At 53.0% G+C, this 19,607-nt stretch overlaps 2 protein-coding genes across 5 annotated transcripts; one reads left to right on the forward strand and one right to left on the reverse strand.

Moving 5' to 3' along the window:
- Positions 1-2,232: 2,232 nt before the first annotated feature.
- Positions 2,233-14,469, forward strand: VASP (vasodilator stimulated phosphoprotein). Of its 4 annotated transcripts, none has more exons than XM_033127842.1 (13): positions 2,233-2,577; positions 9,101-9,272; positions 9,361-9,526; positions 10,581-10,686; positions 11,183-11,226; positions 11,349-11,587; positions 11,726-11,826; positions 12,362-12,413; positions 12,577-12,613; positions 12,821-12,866; positions 13,010-13,100; positions 13,654-13,711; positions 13,840-14,469. In XM_033127842.1, exons 1-13 carry the CDS (start codon positions 2,573-2,575, stop codon positions 13,875-13,877), a joined length of 1,155 nt encoding a protein of 384 aa, XP_032983733.1. In that variant the 5' UTR covers positions 2,233-2,572; the 3' UTR covers positions 13,878-14,469. The 4 variants fall into 4 exon arrangements, with proteins under 4 accessions (XP_032983733.1, XP_032983734.1, XP_032983735.1 ...); XM_033127843.1 differs by having other exon boundaries at positions 12,580-12,613; XM_033127844.1 differs by having other exon boundaries at positions 11,729-11,826.
- A 1,001-nt stretch (positions 14,470-15,470) lies between these two features.
- Positions 15,471-18,004, reverse strand: LOC117034541 (optic atrophy 3 protein-like). Its single transcript, XM_033127583.1, has 2 exons — positions 17,504-18,004; positions 15,471-17,218 (listed from the first exon to the last, which is right to left on the reverse strand). The coding sequence occupies exon 2, from the start codon at positions 17,199-17,201 to the stop codon at positions 16,815-16,817; it is 387 nt and encodes a 128-aa protein (XP_032983474.1). The 5' UTR covers positions 17,202-17,218; positions 17,504-18,004; the 3' UTR covers positions 15,471-16,814.
- Positions 18,005-19,607: the final 1,603 nt, after the last annotated feature.

Below are 19,607 nucleotides of genomic sequence, written 5' to 3' on the forward strand. Positions count from 1 at the left end.
TCTCCAGGGCCCATCAGCTCCAAGTCATTGTCCTTCAATCTAGTTGTGGAGGGCGCAGCTCAGCTCCAAGTCCAGTCGCAGTTTTCAATCTTTAGTTGCAGGGGGTGCAGCCCAGCATCCCATGGGGGAATTGAACCAACAACCTTGTTGTTTAGAGCTCGCGCTCCAACCAACTGAGCCATCCGGCTGCCATTGGCAAATTTTTTTTAAACTTTTGTTTGTTTAAGTGCGTTTTTCCAGGACCCACGAGTTCCAAGTCAAGTAGTTGTTTCAATCTAGTTGTGGAGGGCACAGCTCACAGTGGCCCATGTGGGGATCCAACCGGCAACCTTGTTAAAAGCACCGCGCTCTAACCAACTGAGCTAACCGGCCGCCCTCATTTGGCAATTTTTTTCACTCAGTAATATGTTGGGGACTTCTTTCATGCCACTTACACACCTCATTCTTTTTAGCTGCTGCCCCGTGCTTCAGACAAGAAGATGTGCAATGGTTTTGCTATCCATCCTCTTCTTGATGGACAGGCTATTTTCAGTTTCTTGCCCTCACATAATTGCTGACATAGAGATCCTCGGACAGGCTCCTTGTGTATATATGCAAGGGTTTCTCTAATGCAGGGATCTTGCTGTTCTGCATAGCACTTGAGCTAAGAATGGTTTTTACATTTTGTAGGAGTTGTAAAAAAAAGAATGTGTAAAAGAGACCCTATACCTAATATGCCTAAGATATTTCCTATTTGGACCTTTGTAGAAAAAGTTTGCTGACTGCAGTGCAGGTGGCACACAGAGACACCACATCTCCCATTTCCCAGATGGGAAAGCTGAGACCCAGAGAGAAGAAAGGATTTGCCCAAGGTCACACAGAAACTGGGGTTCTCATTCAGTTGCATAAATGTGTATTGCACTGTTGTTCTGGGCCTGGCTGGCTTAGTGAAACACAGAAATCGATGAAGTCTACCTGTGCCCCCAAAGAACTCACAGCCTGAGAAGACACACAGAGAAACAATTATAACCCAGGTGGATCAGGGTTCAAGGTCACCCAGGGTGGGGTAGAGTAGGGGAAAGGATTACTCAATTCTGCAGAGAAGAATTAATGTTAGAACATGTCCTAGAAGTATGAGATGAGGTCAGGACAGCATCCAGGCAGAGGATTCTTCTTGGACAAAGGCTGGGAAGGTTGACTCCCTCACCTAGTCAACTGGGCCTTAAGAATTGTTGGTTTTACCCTCATACCTTGCACCCAAGTACCACTGGAGTTCTGGGGTTCAGGCAAGAGGGCTTATAGCCGAGATATAGTCCCTGTCTCCAGGCCTCAGTTTACACATTTGGAAACGTCAAACATGATTTCCCAGGCTCCGGCCCCTGGCTAGGGGGCACCTTACCTAGGACAGGTGGCGCTCTATGGGAGAGGGGAGAGGCGGGAATCACAGAAGTGACGTCACGTGGGGCGGAGCCTGCGGTAACCACTGCGGAAGCCTTGGAGGGTGTGCGGTCTCAGCTTGAAGCTGGCCTGTGGGGGAAGGGGCTCGCGGGAGCCACCACTAGGGAGGATCTCCCTGCTTCGGTGCCCTCCAGTTGTGGGATGATCCCGCCATCCTCCGCGGGCGAAACTGAGTCACAGCGGGGCGTGCGTGGGGAAGGGGCCAAGGGTTTTATCCCGGAGTCCAACCCCCACCCCCCTGCGGCTCTGAGTCAGCGGCCGGCCGCGCCCCCTCGGCCCACTTCCTCCTCACCTTCCCCGGCTGGGCGGGGGGCAGTGAAGGGGGTGGGGCCCTCACCACCCATCCCCCTCCCGTGGAGGGGGAGACGGTTCACTCTTAGTAACCTTTTATAAATTGGCCAAGAGAGACATTGGGGGAGTCCGAAGAGAGGATATAAGGGAGGAAATTTGAAAGAACCTATGCTAAACCAGAGGGTCCTCCTCGCCCCCCAACCCCCTAATTGAGCAGAATGTAAAGAAATGGAGAGGTCGATAGGGAAGGTGAAAAGAAACTGCCCCCATTGAGATCCCCCTGAGAACTCCCATCGTGGGAGAGAACTAGGGATCAAGGAAGGATCCCTTCCCGTCCACCAAGCTTGCTCCCTAATTTGGGGGTGACCCCAGCTTGCATCCCTGCAATAACGATGAGGGAGAGGGAAATAGCGGGTCTAGGGTTCCGCGTTGCCCTTTTAAGCGCCCTCCACCCCTCCTTTCCACCTTGAGTTGTACGCGGCCCCTTTAAGGCGCAGGGCATTGTGGGTGTGGGGAGTGGAATTTTGGAACGAAATGTAGCGAAGAGAAGTACAGTAGTAAGAGTAACATTGTAGCTGCCGCTGGCCGAGGGGGCGCGCCGGGGAGGGGACGCCGCACGCCCTTTCCGCCGCAGGGACCCCCGATCAAACCCCCACAGGGAGGAGGCGCCCGAAGACCCGCCCGGGCCGCGTCCACGTTCCCCTCAGGAAGCCGGACTCTATGGGGCGGGACCCTGGGGGAGACTGAGCAGAACCTGGATCCAACCCCGGACCTCTGAACCTCGAGCCAGGGGCTCCCCGGCAGCACCCACCCTGTGGGTGCGCTGCCTGCCTGCCGAGCAGCCATGAGGTGAGCCCCCAACTTCCTACAGACCCTTCTCCACCCGGGGCGGGCTCCCCGCCCCGCCTTTGTCCCCCCTCCCCCCAGCTCGCTCCTGGCTGAAATTTGGGGACCGGCCACTCGGAGCCTCGGCTTTGAGGCCGAACCTGCTTGGATGAGCTCCAAATATTGACCATTTTCCCATGACTCCCAAGGCTCGAGGTGGTACCGGTGAAGCTCTCCAGGGAGCCCTCAGATTTGGGGCGCTCGGAGGACTCCCAAATTTCTTAAAAGACTTCTTCAAAAGACCTCCAAGTTGGCAGATACTCCCTGTAAGGAGGTCAGGATTTAGTCAGGGCTCAGACTCCCCCCAAATCTAAACTCGGACTCAGAGAGGGATTGTGGGGGGCCAGTCAGAGGGTCCCTGGCACCTGAGAGATTGAGACGTAGACATTGGTTTGCAGGGTTCCTCTTTACGTGACGCTGGAAAGTCGTACCATGTGGGACCTCGCTCCTTAACTTCGAGGGTACTTAACCCCCTAAATTTGGAGGGGCTCTTATCCAATGGAAGAGGTGGTTGCGGACGGAGACAGACGTAGCCTACAGGGTCTGGTTGGGACACCCCTCCCCCGCCGCTCCGCACTCCCAATCTGTTTAAAACAGGCCGTGCCTAGGACCGAGGGAGTGCTCTATGCGGAGGGCGGCTCCCCGGCTCTGGGCCAGAGAAGGGCGGCCCCTCTACCCCACCTGCGCGGCCCTGGGAGGGAGGGGGTGCGGCAGCTGTGGAAAGGGGGGCCTTTGTCTTACTGACTCACCTGTCGAGACAGCTGGTGTGTGGGGGGCGGGCCAGGAGCGCTGTGGGCTGGCTGCTTTCCCCACCACGGCGCCTCTCCCTTCTCGCTACCCCAACTCTCCAGCCATCGGAGCTCTGGGGTTGGAGGAGGGGGCGCTGGAAAGCTTCAAGGTCATAGTCCTCTCTTCCCAGGACCCAGGCTTCCCAGATAGTTTCAGCTATCTTCCCAGGAATTTAATCCTGGCGGGGGGGGGACCCAAGGTACCTAAGGATTTTGTCTTACCCAGGCCTGCCTCAAAACTCCTGGGCGCACCTGAGGGCGGGGCCAGTGCGGGCTGGGAAACTCGACTGGATCCCCCCATTCTCTCCTCCCCTTGACCCCCCATAATCTCTCCCTTGGGGCCAGAGCCTGACAATACTATCTCCCTTCCTTTACTCTCTCAGGGACTTCCTGCCCCAAAGCCCCCAGCTTGTGGAGGCGGCCTCTGGGGACGGCTGGGGATTAACCCCCTGGTGCCTACATCCTCCCACTTCCCCCACGTTCCCCATACCTCTGCCCTCTGACATCAGGGTGGCATTCCTTTTTATGACCATTAGAGAATCCCCCTCCCGTATTTGTTTCTTCTGATGCGAAGGAATGGTTGGAAAATTTAGAGCAAGGGGGCACCTAGAGACACCCTCAAGACTTCCTGCCTACCCTTTCTCCCATTATAGCAACATTCCCTTCAAGGTCTGTCTGGACAGGGGGCAGTTTTCAGGAGCCAGGCTCTCTTCACCCTCTTCCCGGAGGTGGGGGGGGACTCTCTTCTCCCACAACCCACAGCCCCCAGCCTCGCCCCTCGCCCCCACCCCCCCGCGTTTCCGGTCCCAGGGACGGTGGAAGGCGGATGGCGGATGTCCGAGTTAGTGCTGCCTCACTCACTGAGACCGTAAAAGGGCAGGAGCAGTGTCTGGGCCGGCCTCCCGCCCCCCCCTTAGCCCAGTCCCGGAGGCCCCGGCCCTCCCACAGGCCCCCTACTAAAGGCCGTGGCCAAACCTCCCACTTCCTGGGGGGTGGGCAGAAGTTGCACTGTTCCCTGTCCCACAAGAGGGTTACTCCCACCTTCTGAGGGGTCTTCCCTGCCAGTGGTCACAGCCGACTTCCTGGGCTTGTGCCCCTTCTCCAAAGACAGCTAGGATTCAAATTGACGCAAGCCCCTGTATGCAGCTAGGGAAACTGAGGCTCAAAGAGAAAGAATTGGCACAAGATCCCTCAGAAATTCCTAGGCAATATTGAGGGAGGGGAGGGGACTGGGATTCTCTGATTTCTGGCTGGTTTAGCTGAGGACAGCCTTGGGGGCAGTTGGAAGAGAACACGTTAAGATGGAAAATTACAAGATAATAGTTCTTTTTCTCCTAGTTTGACAAATATTTGTTGAGTGTCTGCTGTGTCCGGGACTCTGAGCTGGGATTCTGGGAAGGCCGGGAAGCTGGGCAGAGGTCTGAGAATCTCAGGGCAGAAGGGATTCTGAAGAATTTGGGTCCGTTTCTTTCTTCTTCCAGTAATAGTAATTATTATTTTTACTTTAAAAATAATAAGAGACAATTTAATCAGGCATCTACTTTGTGCCAGGCGTTGTAGTAGGTGCCTGATTCAGTTTAATCCTCACAGCAATTCAGCAGTTCTAAGAGATTGACTATTATGATGGCGCCCCACCGCCTGCCAGTTTACAGATGGAAAAACCAAGGCACAGACAAATTAAGCAAATTGCCTATTAAAGCCGAAAGAGTTTGGAAGTGGGCAAGGCTGAATTCGAATCTAGGACTGTCTCCAGACTATTATGCTGTTAAAGAAAAATAAAAATAAAACCTTTAATGAGCTTTACAAGTAAAATACATGCTTTCATTGTACGAATAGTTAAGATAATGGAGATACACAAAAACCCAGGTGGAAACCTTTACCTTCCTGTTTACTTTTGGGAAACTGAGTTTGGTCAGGGAGGAGGGACTAGAGTGAGCCAAACAAGCCCCACAGACCCTAGATCTGGTTTCCTATGCAGGGTTGTTGCAAAGATTTATAGTTTGGAAACGTTGCGTGGGGGTGAGTGTGGGTCACAAGTTTTATGATTTAAGGAAGCTCTAGGTTAAGTCTTGGGGTAGGAGTGAGGGGTGAAGGGAAGGGCAAGCCTCTAATCTGAAAGGTTTGAACCGGAGTGACTATGCTTGATTGCCTCCAGTGATGGAAAGCTTTCTCCCTCCTGTTTTGACTCACAGCTTCCTTGTATGGACCCTGTGCTAAATTCCAAGTCCTGAGCTTTAGGGCTTTTCTTATCTCTTTGAATCCTTACAACAAACCCAGTGAGTTATGGTTTCCAGGGCTGGAAACCATAGAGGTAAAGCCACACAGCAAGGGAGTGACTTGAATGCTCTCTCATCCACCTCATGGTAGAGTTTTCCAGAATATGGGGACTTGTGGGGAGGGATGGGTGCTAGGCTGGCTGGGGATTAAGGTTCTCTCATGTCAAATCAAGTGTGTGAGACCCCAGGACACCCCTGGAATCAAGCAGACCCTGTTTGAACCTTAGTCCCCAGGTTCCTGGCTGTGGGATTTTCCGTTGCAGCTTTTGCCTGGTTTATAGTTTTGTTTTTTGAACTTAAGTGATGAATGAGTTTTTTATAGGTAATACCAGCCCATGCTGAAAAAAAAAGAAAGAATCAAGCAGTTCTAAAGAGTAAACCGTGAGATGTGTCCATTTCCTCCTTCCTCGGGTCCCCAGTACCCCCTCACCAGCCACGGTTAGTCTTCTGAGAAGCAGCCTCTGCATATATCACCACTGCCGTGCGGATGTAGTTATATCCTCCCCACCTTTTTTTTAAAACCTCTGATACCATTTTAGGCCTTGGCTTTTCAAATTTCAGCTTAGCTGTTCCCTCATCTTTAAATGAGGTTAAGAACTTGGGCGGACTTGGGTTCAAATGGGAGCCCCTCTGCTTACTTGCTGTGTGACCTGGGACAAGTGTCTTCATCTCTCTTGACATCATTGCAAGGTTCTCTGTGGAAACGGGAGCTGAGTACCTAGAACAGTGTCTGGGATGCACACCAATCCGTTACTATCAGCTGAGTTTTCCTTTTTTTTAAACATGGCTGATTTAACAACTGTTGAATACCTGCTGTGGGCTGGGTAGAATTCTGGGTTCTGAGGAAACAGCAGTGAACAATAAGGACAAAAATCCCTGCCCTCATGGTCCTGATATTTTGGTAGGGGAGACAGGAATCGGTCAGGCAGGGACAGCTGCTATGACATGTGGGACATTCGAAGAGAGGGAGAGGAACTTTACAGATGGGTCTCCGCTTAGACGGCACCTCTTCCCCTGACCACCCTGAGGAAGGTGAGGCTCCAGGCCAAGGAAGGACAAGTGCATAGGCCCCAGGCAGGAATGGCCTGGCTTGTGGAAGGAGCAGCGTGGAGGCCGGAGGGGCTGGAACAGCGAACTGCGGGGAGGGAAGGAATGAGATCGAGATCACACAGCAGAAAGCCACAGATCGAGGGGAGCCAGGGGAGCTTCCGAGAAGAGGAGGGACTTGATCTGACTGGTGTTTTCACAGGGTCCTCTTGCTGTCATGGGGACGGACACTACGGCCTGGGGAGGGGTAGGACCAGCCTGGGGTCACTAAGCAGGCACCTTCAGGCCAGACCAGGGCCTCAGCAGGCCAGAGCTCTCTGCTTGGGAGAGCAAAGTGCAGCCAGGGTGGGGTAGCAAAGACAACCCGGGCACCTGGCCAGAGTGTGCCCTGGGTGTGGGTGGCAGGTGTGGGCGAGGCCTTAACCCTGCCCTGCCAGGGGCAGTGGGAGCCAGAAATGTCCCCTGAGGCTGAGCTTGTCTGGAAACAGCACCTGGTGTTGGGGTAGGGCCCACGCAGTCCCTGGTGGTTAAGGCTATGGGCTTGGTAGCCAGGTGGCCTGTGTTCAAATCCTGGCTCTGCTACTTACTAGCTCTGTGACCCTGGGGAGGGGGGCAAGTCACTCAACCTGTCTGGGCCTCCACTTGCATTCCTCACTTGCGAAATGAGGATGAAATAGTGCCCACCTTGAAGGACTATAGTGAGAATAAAACGACTGAGGAGAAGGCTTAGGACTCCCGACCAGTGGAAGTGCCTGGAAGGAGGTGCCACAATTATGTAAACTTGGGAGTGTCAGGGGCTCAGCCTCCTGGCCTGGGAACCCAGAGCTGGGTCTGCCGAGGGGCTTTCCCTGCGTCACGCCCCAGCCCCCAGCACCGGCAGACCAGAGCCATTGTGGGGTATAATTTCTCTCCCCGGAAACCTCTGACCACCAACTTCCTCTTTTCAGGAAAAAGTTTGGTGGGGGTGGGGTGGGGCGGGGCGGGGTTGGGGCGGGGACTAGCGCTTCCCCCTTGTCTGTGTGGGACCTTGGGCAAGTCACTTCCTGTCTGGGAGCCTGAGTTTCCTCATTGGGGGAGGGGAGATTGAACCTCGTCACGACTGCTGGGGGATGGTTCCAGAGGAATGTTAGGGTGCCGGTGAAGGATGCTGACAGTTACCAAGTGGTCAGTACATGCCAGGCACTGTGCCAAGTGCTTTATGTGCCCAGACTCACTCCTTCCACTGCCCTGGGGGCGGGGACTGCCATTTCCCCAGTTTGCAGTTCTCAAGGGGGAGGGTCACTTGCCTGAGTCCTATGGAGTAGATGGCTCAGTGGGGATTTGAACCCAGGTCCCTGGATATCAGATCCTGAACTCTGAACCAATTTCTTGACCCCTCCTCCCAAGGCTGAGTCAGATGTCACCTGCTCCAGGAAGTCCTCTGTGGCACCCAGGTCAGGTCAGGTGCTCCTGGGCATCCTGGGCCTAGCCCTGGGTTGTCACTGTCTGGGTACTGGACTGTCTTTTGCAGTGGAGGGTGGGGCTGGGGCTGTCTGGGTCACTGCCCAAAACATGGGTCTGACAGAGTGGGGAGTGTCTGCTGATGGCCATTGGCGCCTCGGGCTGGGGTGGGGGGGCAGATGGAGGAGATGGGGGGGCAGCAGGAAGTGGAAGCGACCAGGATGTAGCGTGGGCCCCCAGCTTGCTACAAGCCTGACGGTTCTCTCTGAGCCTTATCTTCCTCCTCTGACCTGAGTGGGGAGTGGGGACGGGGAGTGGTCCCTGGCAGAGATAAGGAAACCGAGGCTCTGGGCAGGGCCTGGTTCCCAGTGCCACCTAGAGTTCCTGCCCTGTCCCCACTTCCAGCTCTTACTCCGCCCTTACGTACATCTATCCTGACTGTCCATCTCTGTCTTTCTCCATCTGCCTATCTCTTTCTCTACTGTGCTGCCTTTCCGTCTGTTTTCCCTTCACCATTCCCTTGTCTGTCTGTCTGTCTGTCTCCCCTTTGTCAATCTGACTCTCCCTCCCTCCCTCACTTCTCTCTCCATATCAGCCTGCATGTTTGTCCCTTTTCAACCTATCTATCCGACTTCTCTCCCTGTCTCTTTCTCCCTGTCTGTTTCATCATCTTTCTCACATCACCAGTTTGTCTCTTTGCTCCCAGTCTGTCTGTCTTGCTCTGTCCCACCTGTCTGTTTTTCCTTCCCAGTCTGTCTGTCGATCTCCTCAAGGGTCTGTCTCCCGTAGCCTTGTGGTGTGTCTCTCTCATCCTCTCACATTGTCTCTGAATCTTCCAGGGGTACCTAGACGGAGAAGGTGACCAGCCCTGGAAGGAGGGTGCCATTCTCCCCTCGGCTAACCGGCTTCTGTCCCTTTCTCTCTCCTTCCTGGCAGCGAGACAGTTATCTGCTCCAGCCGGGCCACTGTGATGCTTTACGATGACAGCAACAAGCGGTGGATGCCTGCTGGCACAGGCCCCCAGGCCTTCAGCCGAGTCCAGATCTATCACAATCCCACGGCCAAATCCTTCCGGGTGGTCGGCCGGAAAATGCAGCCAGACCAGCAGGTGAAGCCTCCCTCTCCCTCCCCTTCTGTGGGTTTTGCTGCCCACCCCTGTGCCCCCCACCCCTCACCCACCTTTCTCCTCCTGCCAGGTGGTCATCAACTGTGCCATCATCCGGGGTCTCAAGTATAACCAGGCCACCCCCAACTTCCACCAGTGGCGTGACGCCCGCCAGGTCTGGGGCCTCAACTTTGGCAGCAAGGAGGATGCCGCACAGTTCGCCACTGGCATGGCCAGTGCCCTAGAGGCGTTGGAAGGTTAGAAACAGTGGGCAGAGGGGCCACCGAGCCCTGTCATGTGTCCAGGGGCAGACACTTTACCACTTGGGGCCTCAGTTTACTCATCTGAAAATGAGGTTAATGCATTGCTACTATGGCGAATTATTCTGACAATTTTGTGTGGGTTCCCATGTGTTCCCTGTGCACCTGATTCCAAGGGAACTATACGTTCTGTGAAGTTTTGCTCACACATACACTCTCCTGTGACCAACTCCCAGATCAAGATATAGGTATTTCCATCCGCCAGAAAGCTCCTTCTGTGCCCTTTTGCCAGGTAACCACTGTACTGGCGTATGTCATCATCAGTTCATTTTCAGGCATCAATATTAAGAAAGAAACATCCAGTTGGTAGTTCTTAACTTGAACGTACCTACAAATCATCTGGGCATCTGGATAAAATGCAGGTTCTGGTTGGATTGGGCTGGGGTGGGGCTTGAGCCTCTACTTTTCTAACAAGCTCCTGGGTGATGCTGGGCGCATGGACAGTGAGGCTTTAGATGACCACTGTGCATTCAGGAGCTGCTATGGAACTTCTCGTCATGAGACGACAGAGGTGTTTGCCTCCTGGAGCAACCTCAGCACTAGTGGGGAAGGGATTGCTTGTCTGGGGGCATAGAGAAAAATATGGTGGGCAGCTCAGGTCCCTGGGAGCCAGAGACTTGGGGATTGGTGAGGGAGAGACTCTCAGCCTTTCTCAGGTTCTCAGGCTGGGGATCTGAGCGTCTGGGCTAGTGGTTAAGAGTGGATGCTGGAGTCAGCCTGAATTCAAGTGTTGTCCCTGCAAATCCCGGTCTGTAGGACTTGGGGCAAGTGACTGCCCCCTCTGGGCCTTTGCTGTCCCGCCTGTCACTTGGGCATCACCACAGCACTAGGTGCCCACACCCCAGCCCAGAGTGTCAGGGTCTCAGAGGAAGAAGGAAGTGAGCACCTCAGCAGGATTCCTCGGAGGCCTGGGAGAGCTGGGGGAAAGTGACAAGGGCTGGGGCAGAGTCCTGGGGTTGATTCATCACCCATTTTTACTCTCACCTTCCAGGAGGTGGGTCTCCGGCACCACTACCACCATCGCAGCCGCCCGCAGCACCTCCCATCTGGTCTGTCCAGAATGGTCCCTCCCCAGAGGAGGTGGAGCAGCAGAAAAGGTGGGGCCAGTCCCTGGGTGGGGAACCTTACCGCTGCCAGAGTTCTAGGATGTTCCAGAACCCCTGACTCCCAGAGTTCAGAACTCCAACTTTTTAGTTTCCAGAGTGTTCCAGCTCCCAGGGGACTAGAAATTGACAGCTTTCAGAAACTCCTGTCTCCTGGGGTTTGCGAAAGTCCTCTGACACCCAGAGTTGCAAACCTTCTGACCCTTCAAGTCCTGGTTTTCCAGATTCCCAGAGTCCAAAATTTGGTTGTTTAAAGGATCTTGGGCGTGTTGTAATTCAAATGTTCTTGACAGTCTGATGACTAGAATGCTTGCATCTTGGTCGTACCCTGTCCCTGCCCTCCCCCCCACCCCCGTTTCCTGAGCCCCCAAGGAAGGAAGGCACGGGTTGGGGTTAGGAGCCAGCATCACTGGAGACCTCAGAGACAGGCCAGAGGTTGCTGGCCGTTCTTGGGGCCCGGAGTGATGGTAGCTCCATCATCCCTCCTCAGGCAGCCAGAGCACGTGGAGCGGGAGCGCCGAGTCTCCAATGCAGGTGATTGTTCAACTGGCCTTGGGAATCAAATCGGGATCTTCCCAGAGGAAGGGGTGGGCCAGTTAGACAACAAAGAATGAGGCTTCTCTCTCAGTACCCCTCCTTTTTTGTGTTTGTTTCAGGAGGCCCACCTGCTCCCCCAGCTGGGGGACCACCCCCACCTCCAGGACCTCCCCCTCCTCCGGGTCCCCCCCCACCCCCTGGTCTGCCCCCTTCGGGGGTCTCAGCTGTGGGGCATGGAGCAGGGGGAGGCCCGCCCCCTCCGCCCCCTCTCCCTACAGCAGGCCCCAGTGGTGGAGGGACCGGGGCCCCTGGCCTGGCCGCAGCCATTGCCGGAGCCAAACTCAGGAAAGTCAGCAAGGTGAGGGGGCCAGGCATGGCAGGCTGTGGGGTGACTGGAGCCCTGAAGGAATAATGGGAAATGAGGCCAGAGTTGCCTGGGGCATCATGGGAGTGGCTGGGAGGCCATAAAGCCTCCTCCTCTTTGTGATTTCTCCAGCAGGAGGAGACCTCAGGGGGGCCCTCGGCCCCCAAAGCTGAGAGCACTCGAAGCACAGGTGGGGGGCTCATGGAAGAGATGAATGCCATGCTGGCCCGGAGGTGAGCCTGAGCCTCAATGCCTGTGGAAAACTCTGGAAACAAACCCTCAGACCTGCAGTTATCACCAGGAGATTCCTGCTCAATAGGGCGAGGTGGGGGGAGGGCTCAAGATTCCCGTTTTTGTTTTTTGGGTGAAATTTCCCCCTTTGATAGCCAGCTTTGGGATATAATGCCGGAGATTGCATTCTCCTGAGATGGCTGAGGTTGCAGCTAGCTGGTAGCCTCCCCCCAGGATTCTAGGACTTTAGAAATTACTGCCTCGGAATCTGGAAACTCAAGTTCCTAGAATCCCAGCATCTAAAATAGAACCCAGAGCCCTTAGAATTTTGTGATGCCTAAATGTGAGAAGCATAATCCCCCCACCCTACTTCGAGAACAGTATTCTCTTTAACTGCTAAAACTGAAGTTGTTTTAGCCTTCATGAATTCCAGAACGCTGCACCCTAAATTCCACCCTTCTAGAGTTTGGGAAGGAGAATTGTTGAGTGGCTGAGGGTGGACTGAAGTCATCTGTTTTTTGCGTTTCCCTCCTGCAGAAGGAAAGCCACACTAGTTGGGGAGAAACCCCCCAAGGATGAATCTGCCAATGTGAGTGAGGGGCTCTTCCTGCCGTATATACCTTCAACTTGACCACTTGAGTAGAGATATTGGGGAGGTGATGTGACAGGGATCGGTTGGGTTGAACCTGGAAAAAGAAAAGGAGCCCGAGGGGTGGCAGGGGCTGACTCGTGACAGTTTTATTTCCCACCAGCAGGAGGAGCCAGAGGCCAGAGTCCCAGCCCACAGTGGTGAGTGAGAGCCCAGTCCCGCCACAGGGACAGTCTCAGGATGCCCGGTTCTCACACATACAGCACCCTTCTGAGAGAGTGTGCGCCAATGATGCTGGAGATAGTCTCTGAGATGGTTCTTTGAACAGGGGCTAATGAGGCTGTGGGGGAAATTGCGGCGAGGCATGCTTTGCTCCTAATCTTTCTAACTTGTTGCCTGTCCCTCAGAACCTATACGGAGACCCTGGGAGAAGAACAGCACAACCTTGCCAAGGTGGGCTATCAGTACTGGGGCCCCACCTACCCAAAGTAGTTGGATTTGCCAAATTTGTAGGGGAGAACATAATGTTGACCCCTGAAAAGGGAGGCAGGCTCTAACCTCGTTTCTGTCCCAAACCACACCATGTCTCCTCGTAGGATGAAGTCGTCATCTTCCATGATCACTTCCGAGGCCCACCCCACTACACCCAGCTCTGCTGATGAGTCAGACTTGGAGAGGGTGAAACAGGTAGCTTGGGGAGGGGGCGGGAGGTGAGGTTTGGGAGCTACCAAGGGGCCACCAGAAGGAAGGAGATGTGAGTCCAAACTGCCACTGACCTGCAGTGTGACTCTAGAAAAGGCCCTGGAAACGCACACTTTTCCAAGTCTGAAAAATGGAGATTGGATCGCATCAGGGATGGCACAGACACCACACCCTCCTTTTCCAGTGTCCTTGATGGACCTTACTAATCTATCACTGCTCACATTCCTGATGAGTACCCAGAATCCTCTTCAGCACACTGGCCCCAGACATACATCACCAACTGGAGTTGCCAGGAGACTAGAACTTACTTGCTAACCCTGGTACTGGATCTTCTCCAGTACTTTTCTTCCTGCCCCAAGGATCCAGAATTCTCCCCTAGGTTTCTCCAGTCCTGCTGTGACTGTGTCAGTGATGTCATCGTGTGTGGGTGGGTGGGAGGAGCTTGGACCTTCCTGTGGCCCTTCAGTCATTAAGAAAGGAGATTCATTTCTTCAGGTCTAGGCACTCTTCCTGATGGGTTGCACCCCGTTATTTTCAGGAGCTTCTGGAAGAGGTGAGGAAGGAATTGCAGAAAGTGAAAGAGGAAATAATTGAAGGTGAGGTTGTTTTTTATTTTAAACATTTATTTGTTTTGGAGGCATCGTGTCCCTTGGAAAGAGCCTTGTTTTGGAAGGGAAGGGGGAAGAGGCTCTACCCCTGATCTCTGCCCCTTGTTTCCTTCCAGCCTTTGTCCAAGAGCTGAGGAAGCGGGGTTCCCCCTGACCACAGGGCCCCAGAAGATCCCGTTTCTCCTTTCCGCACACCCCGCCTGTCACCCTGCTTTCCCTGCCTCTACTTGACTTGGAACTGGCTGAAGACTACACAGGAATGCGTCTTCCCCACTCCCCATCCCACTTGGAAAATTCCAAGGGGGTGTGGCTTCCCTGGCGCCACGTCCACGCCCATACTGGCTGCTGATTAGCTGGGGAGGCCCCCACCCTTTGCTCCCTTTGGTCCTTCCCCTCTGCCATCCCCTTGGGGCTGGTTCCTCTGCTGGGGATGTACCAATGAACCCCACGGTAAGGGTGAAGGAAGAAGGGAATTTCACATTCCCTTGTTCTAGATTCACTTTAACGCTTATTGCCTTTGAATTTTTGTTTTTTTAAGAAAATATATATATATATTTAGGTTTGGGGGGGAAAGGGAAATTTTTTTTCTCTTTGGTTTTGATAAAATGGGGTGTGGGGAGTTTTTAAATGCTATAGCCCCAGGGTTGTCCCATTTGGGGCAACTATTTAAGGGGGGGGAGGTTCCACCGGGCTGGGGGTGCCTCCCCCTACCCCAGGGACCTCCCTTCCCTCTGGCTCCTTCCACTTTTCTATGAGGAATTAAGATGCTGTAACTTTTTGGAACCTCAGTTTTTTTGTTTTTTATTTGGGTAGGTTTTGGGGTCCAGGCCATTTGTACCCCCTTAGGGGAAAATTAAAATGGGGGAGAAAGGAAAGGGGGAGGAAAGCTCCACTCTCCCACCTTCACCTTTAGCTTCTTGAAAATGGGCCCCTTGAGAATAAATCTGCCAATTTTTATAAATGCTAAGATTTCTGGAGTGATTTGAAGGGGTGCTCTGATGAGGATGGGGGGCGGGTGTCATGTCCATCCATCCCCCACCCTCGCACCCCCCAGTACCCCAGTAATCTACCTGCCCCTCATTTTCCTTCTTCCCACCCTATACCCATTCCAGTCCCCTCAGGCTCCTGCAGCCAGGGTGCTCTCGGGCCCCTCTGACCTCTCAGCAGACCTCCCTCCTTCCCCATGCCCCTTAGCAGGCAGCTTCCTCATGCCTTTCCACCCCCCCTAACCAATTCACCACTCTAGAGAAAGCCAGGGTGGCAGTTCCTCATGGACTGTGTGGTCTTTGGCAAGTCCCTTTGCTTCCCCTGGGCCTCAGTTTTCCCCTTTGGGCTCGTAGGATGACTGACTGTCCACTTCCCCCAAGAACCCTCCCAGCTTCTCTAATTTTTTTCCCGCCTTTCCACCTCTCCCTCCCTATTCCCCACCCCTTTGGTTCAAGCCGTTGTTTCCCAGTCTCATTGTGTAGGACACAGCTCCTTGGCCCATGCTGGGATTATGAGCCTTGTGCTCCCCCCAGCTGAGGCAGTTGGTCGCTGGTCATCGGACAACCATTCTCAGCAGGTCATGGCAGCTCGCACTGGCTGGCGGCCTCTCAGGATGGCTGGCGGCCACTCACGCTGGTCACTGGCTGCTTCTGGCAGCATGCGGTAGCCCACAGCAACACAGCAGCCTGCGGCAGCCGGCAGCCCACGGCGACCTCCAGCTGCTCACAGCAGCCCAGCTCCAGGGAGAGCTGTTGTTCACAATCTTGGCTGTAGAGGGCGCAGCTCACTGGCCCATGTGGGAATCGAACCTGCAACTTCAGCTTTAGGAGCACGGCGCTCCAACCACCTGAGCCATCGGACTGGCCTTTCTCTCGTAATTTTAATGAAACCTGTACCCATTTTACATATATACATCATGGTTCTCAGACACGTTCTTAAGATGACTCCTTTACCCCAGAGCTCCTTTAATTACAAAACATTTACAGTCCAGAAAAATGGAATTCAGAAGTCACAGAGCTCACACACACCTTCAGTGGTTCAGTGGGTTGGCAGGGAGTAGGTTGGGTGGGCAACACTGCCTGGTGCAATAGTCTTTTTGGATGGGAATGGAGAACTTAAGGGCTGAGGGGCCAGTGTTCCCATGGAGGAAGCCTTTGCATGGAGGTTGGGGGGCCCAGTCCAAAGGCAAGAAGGACAAGGAATCCCTGAGTACTCTGAAAAGCAGGTTTAGATGGAAGATGGGGGAATATTACAGTTACCCATGTAGTGGGGGAACAGGTGGGTCCCTATGAGAGGTCAGCAAGGGAGGATGGTGGGTACCAACAGCAGTAGGTCCAGAACTTCAGGACTGGTAAAAAGGGACTTTGACCAAAACAGAATTGTTCAGCCTTAGGCAGGATCAATTTTTCCACCCCAAAGGGTGATGTTCTCCTGAAACAAATCACAGAAGGGTGGGGGGCGAGGAGGAGGTAGGAGATTTGGTGGAATTGCACGTGGGGACCCTGCGAAGCCTTTCCAGTGGGTTGTGCCACAGACTAAGGGTGTAGTTCTGTTGGGACGATCCACTTGGGAGGACCCCAGTAGAGGTACCAATGGTAGACTAAAGATAGGCGCCACAAGGTGACTCATTGGAGCAAACGCATTCCCACAAGGTGAGGTAGAAGGAAGTCCTTTGGAAGGACCTTGGTTGGTGCAAAAGTAATGGCGGTTTTTGCAATTATTTTTAACCTTTCAAACCGCAATTGCTTTTGCACCAGCCGAATACATTTTCATTACAATGAGAAAAGGGCAAAGGGTATTCTGGTGTAATGGATGAGGGCCCTCAGGAAAAGACCACTCCTCAGGTAAGTGGAGGTGTGAGAGACAGAATGAGAGTTGGATAGGTCCATGTGTCCTGCTGGCCCACCCAGTGGCAGGAAGTGACCAAAAGCCTGATGGATCAGCCCCAGTCTAGAATACCTTCTGCCCCTAAAAGTACCAGGTGGTATTAGACCGGTTCAGAAAGGGACAGTGTGGAACGAAGGCCATGTCGGAGGAATCGCAACCAGGACAATGGTCACGTCCAAGACCAGGGCCTTGCAGCCTCCTATTCCTTGGGCGTGGGCTACGCCGGGGGCGCCGAGGGCGCATCCCTGTCCGAGGCGTCCCCGTCCGGGTCGCAGAGCTGGGCGCGCACTTCCTCTATCTGTTCCCGCAGCTCCACCAGGGCGCTCAGCGGCGCCACCGCCTGCATTTGTGTCTGCAGCGCCTCCAGCGCTAGCTCCAGGTGGTTCACCTCGTCCTGTATCGAGTCCCAGGCGACGCGCTTCTCCCTCTCCTTGCGACGCTGCTTCACCTTTTGGCGCCAGTACTCCAGCATCAGACAGCCGCCGGCCACCACAAAGATGGTGGCCTCGCCCAGCAGCTCGGAGCCCAGCTGGGTGGCCACCTCCTCGTTCAGCGGCTTGACGGCTTCGGCGTTGAAGCCCATGATGCGCATCTTGGTCCGCATCTCCACCCAGTGGTACACTGCGGGGAAGACACGGGTCAGGCTGTGCTCCCCAGCCCCCTGCCAGCCCCGCCCCAACGCGCCGCGGTGTCCTGGTGGGAGAGCCTTGGGGACACGACAGCCAGGATCTCTGTGATTGGGCGCGATAAAGACCTGCGCGCGCTGAGCTTCGCACTGGAATGGGGAATTAATTATCTGGGCTGGGGTGGCCACGAGGGCATCTTTTGAGTGTCCAGAAGATTGTAGAGAGCAATTGAGGATGAGAAATGCTACCCTGGACCGGAGGTCCTGAGTGGGGGCCGCACCTCTGGAGAGGTCACAGGTCCAAGGCAGGCGTAAAGCTTCCTCCCTCTGATCCTAACCTCCTCCCGCTCTGGGCCAAGAAGGCTCCTTCCCTCCTCCCCAAAAGGTGGAGCTGACAGTTCTGAGCTCCTGAAGTGTGTTCACAGCGCGGTTTGGCGCTTTGGAAGGAGCTCAGCTTGAGCAACGCTGCTCTAACGACAACTTCTTACCCTAATCACTTATTCACGTGGATAAGGATTATCAGTATTGTATTGTTTATATATGTAACACAAACAGAGAGTTGATGCTGAAACCTGACTCACTCCAGTAATAATCTTCATGCATAGGTACATGAATTAATGAATTAATGGGGGAAAATAAGCCTCTTCAGGCTCATTAAGAGATGAATTCCTGAAAACATTTTATACTTCACCCCTTCCACCTATCCAGCTACCCAGGCTGAGCTAATTACCTTTTTTTCCTTTTAGTTAGAATAACATGCACGTGAGGGGGTGGGGATTATTTAGATTACGTAGAAAGGGGTATATTGAAAAAGGAAGTCCATCTTCCCACCTCCAGCTTTATTCCTACTCCTCAAAGGTTAACCACCTTTAATCTTTTCTACATTTATTTCTTCCACATTAACCCTATGATGCCAAATTACAACTTTATACATCTATTTCTTAATTTACTAGATTGAATTAAAAAATATATTATGACTTGAGTTTCCACTGCCAACCCCCCACCATTGTGTGAATTTAACACATTCTGTATCCTTTCCTCTCTCAATCTTTGCAAGTGATTCTTATTGTATTTGTTACTATTCCTTGGTAAACTTTGTAATTGTAAATGACAGGCCCATTGCCTCAACTTCCTGATGTATGTGCATATATTAACTGCCCTACTCTGACCTTTACTCTCCACCCTCTCCACCTCCAATGGTCTGTCTACCATACTGTTATTTTTATATTATCAAGGTATTTTCCTGAGGTTATAATAAGTGTTCACTGTGCATTGTACATAGGCTGAGTCTGAAACGAAATATAGTGCACGTATAATATTAAGGTTATGTAAATACTAATCACTGTGGATCCATAATGAAGATATCATTTTATTTCACTATCCCCGTGCTGTCTGAGGCATTAATATTAAATGGCGGCTCTACACGTTGCTTCATGTCATGCCATATTTTAGTTTTCTCATATTTAGACCTTGATTTTACTGTATGAAGCTTTCAGTTGTCCCTAGAGTGGTGTTCCTCAACCTGCCAGATGTGACCCACAAATGGCTAACTCACCATACGACCAAGATCATCCAGTTCTTTGCTCCTATTCTCTTTATTAAGTTGTCAGCTGTGGACCCATTGGTTGTTTTCTGGGCTGTCCTCCCACAGTGTCTTCACATTGCCCTCCTTCATACTGTTCCTTCTCTTGAGGACCCTGCGTCCTCTTCTTTGTTGAATTCCATTTTACTTTTGCTGACGTATATCCCTACGTACCTTTTTTCAGAAAGGGTGCTCCATAGGTGTTTTAAATCTCTGCATATTTGAAATATCTTTTTCCACTTTCACACTAGACTAGATGATAGTTGCTAGGCCCAGAATTACTGGTTCAAAGTTATATTCCTCAGAAGTTTGGCGTCCTGATTCCATTACTTGTAATGGACAGAGGGGTTTTTTGTCATTCCCGTGGCTCTCACATTGCACCAGGATGGCTTTATGAGTGTTTCTTGTTTCATTATTTTACACTCTTCTGTCTGAACCTTGCTTCTCTCTTTAGTCCTGGGAATTTTTCTTGTCTGCACAGTAAAGGATTAACTGTACCCAAATAGGGGCTTGGTCTTTGCCCTTAGGTCTGGAGAGGTAAATGTTTAAGTCCTTGGAATGTCCTGCCTGATAAGAGTGTCTTTCTTTACCTGGGGCCTTGGGCCATGCCAGATAATCTATACAAGAAATATGATTTCTGTTGAGGGCTTTGAACCCCATGGTATCAGCTCAACCTCTGGAAGGGCTAGAAACTAAGATCAGCCACACGGTAAACCTTGTCTACGTGACCCCTCCCCATTATAAAAACCCTAGATACCATGGCTCGGGTGAGCTTCCCTGGTTGGCAATACTCCATGCATTTG

The sequence above is a fragment of the Rhinolophus ferrumequinum genome, chromosome 15, assembly GCF_004115265.2.
Source record: "Rhinolophus ferrumequinum isolate MPI-CBG mRhiFer1 chromosome 15, mRhiFer1_v1.p, whole genome shotgun sequence".
Lineage (NCBI taxonomy): Eukaryota > Metazoa > Chordata > Mammalia > Chiroptera > Rhinolophidae > Rhinolophus > Rhinolophus ferrumequinum.

Coding starts and splice junctions, on each gene's coding strand:
- VASP (XM_033127842.1), top strand. Junction 9,527..10,580: donor TGCCCTAGAGGCGTTGGAAG/GTTAGAAACAGT, acceptor CTCACCTTCCAG/GAGGTGGGTCTCCGGCACCA. Junction 11,588..11,725: donor AACTCAGGAAAGTCAGCAAG/GTGAGGGGGCCA, acceptor TGATTTCTCCAG/CAGGAGGAGACCTCAGGGGG.
- LOC117034541 (XM_033127583.1), bottom strand. CDS start 17,201: ATGCGGACCAAGATGCGCATCATGGGCTTCAACGCCGAAGCCGTCAAG.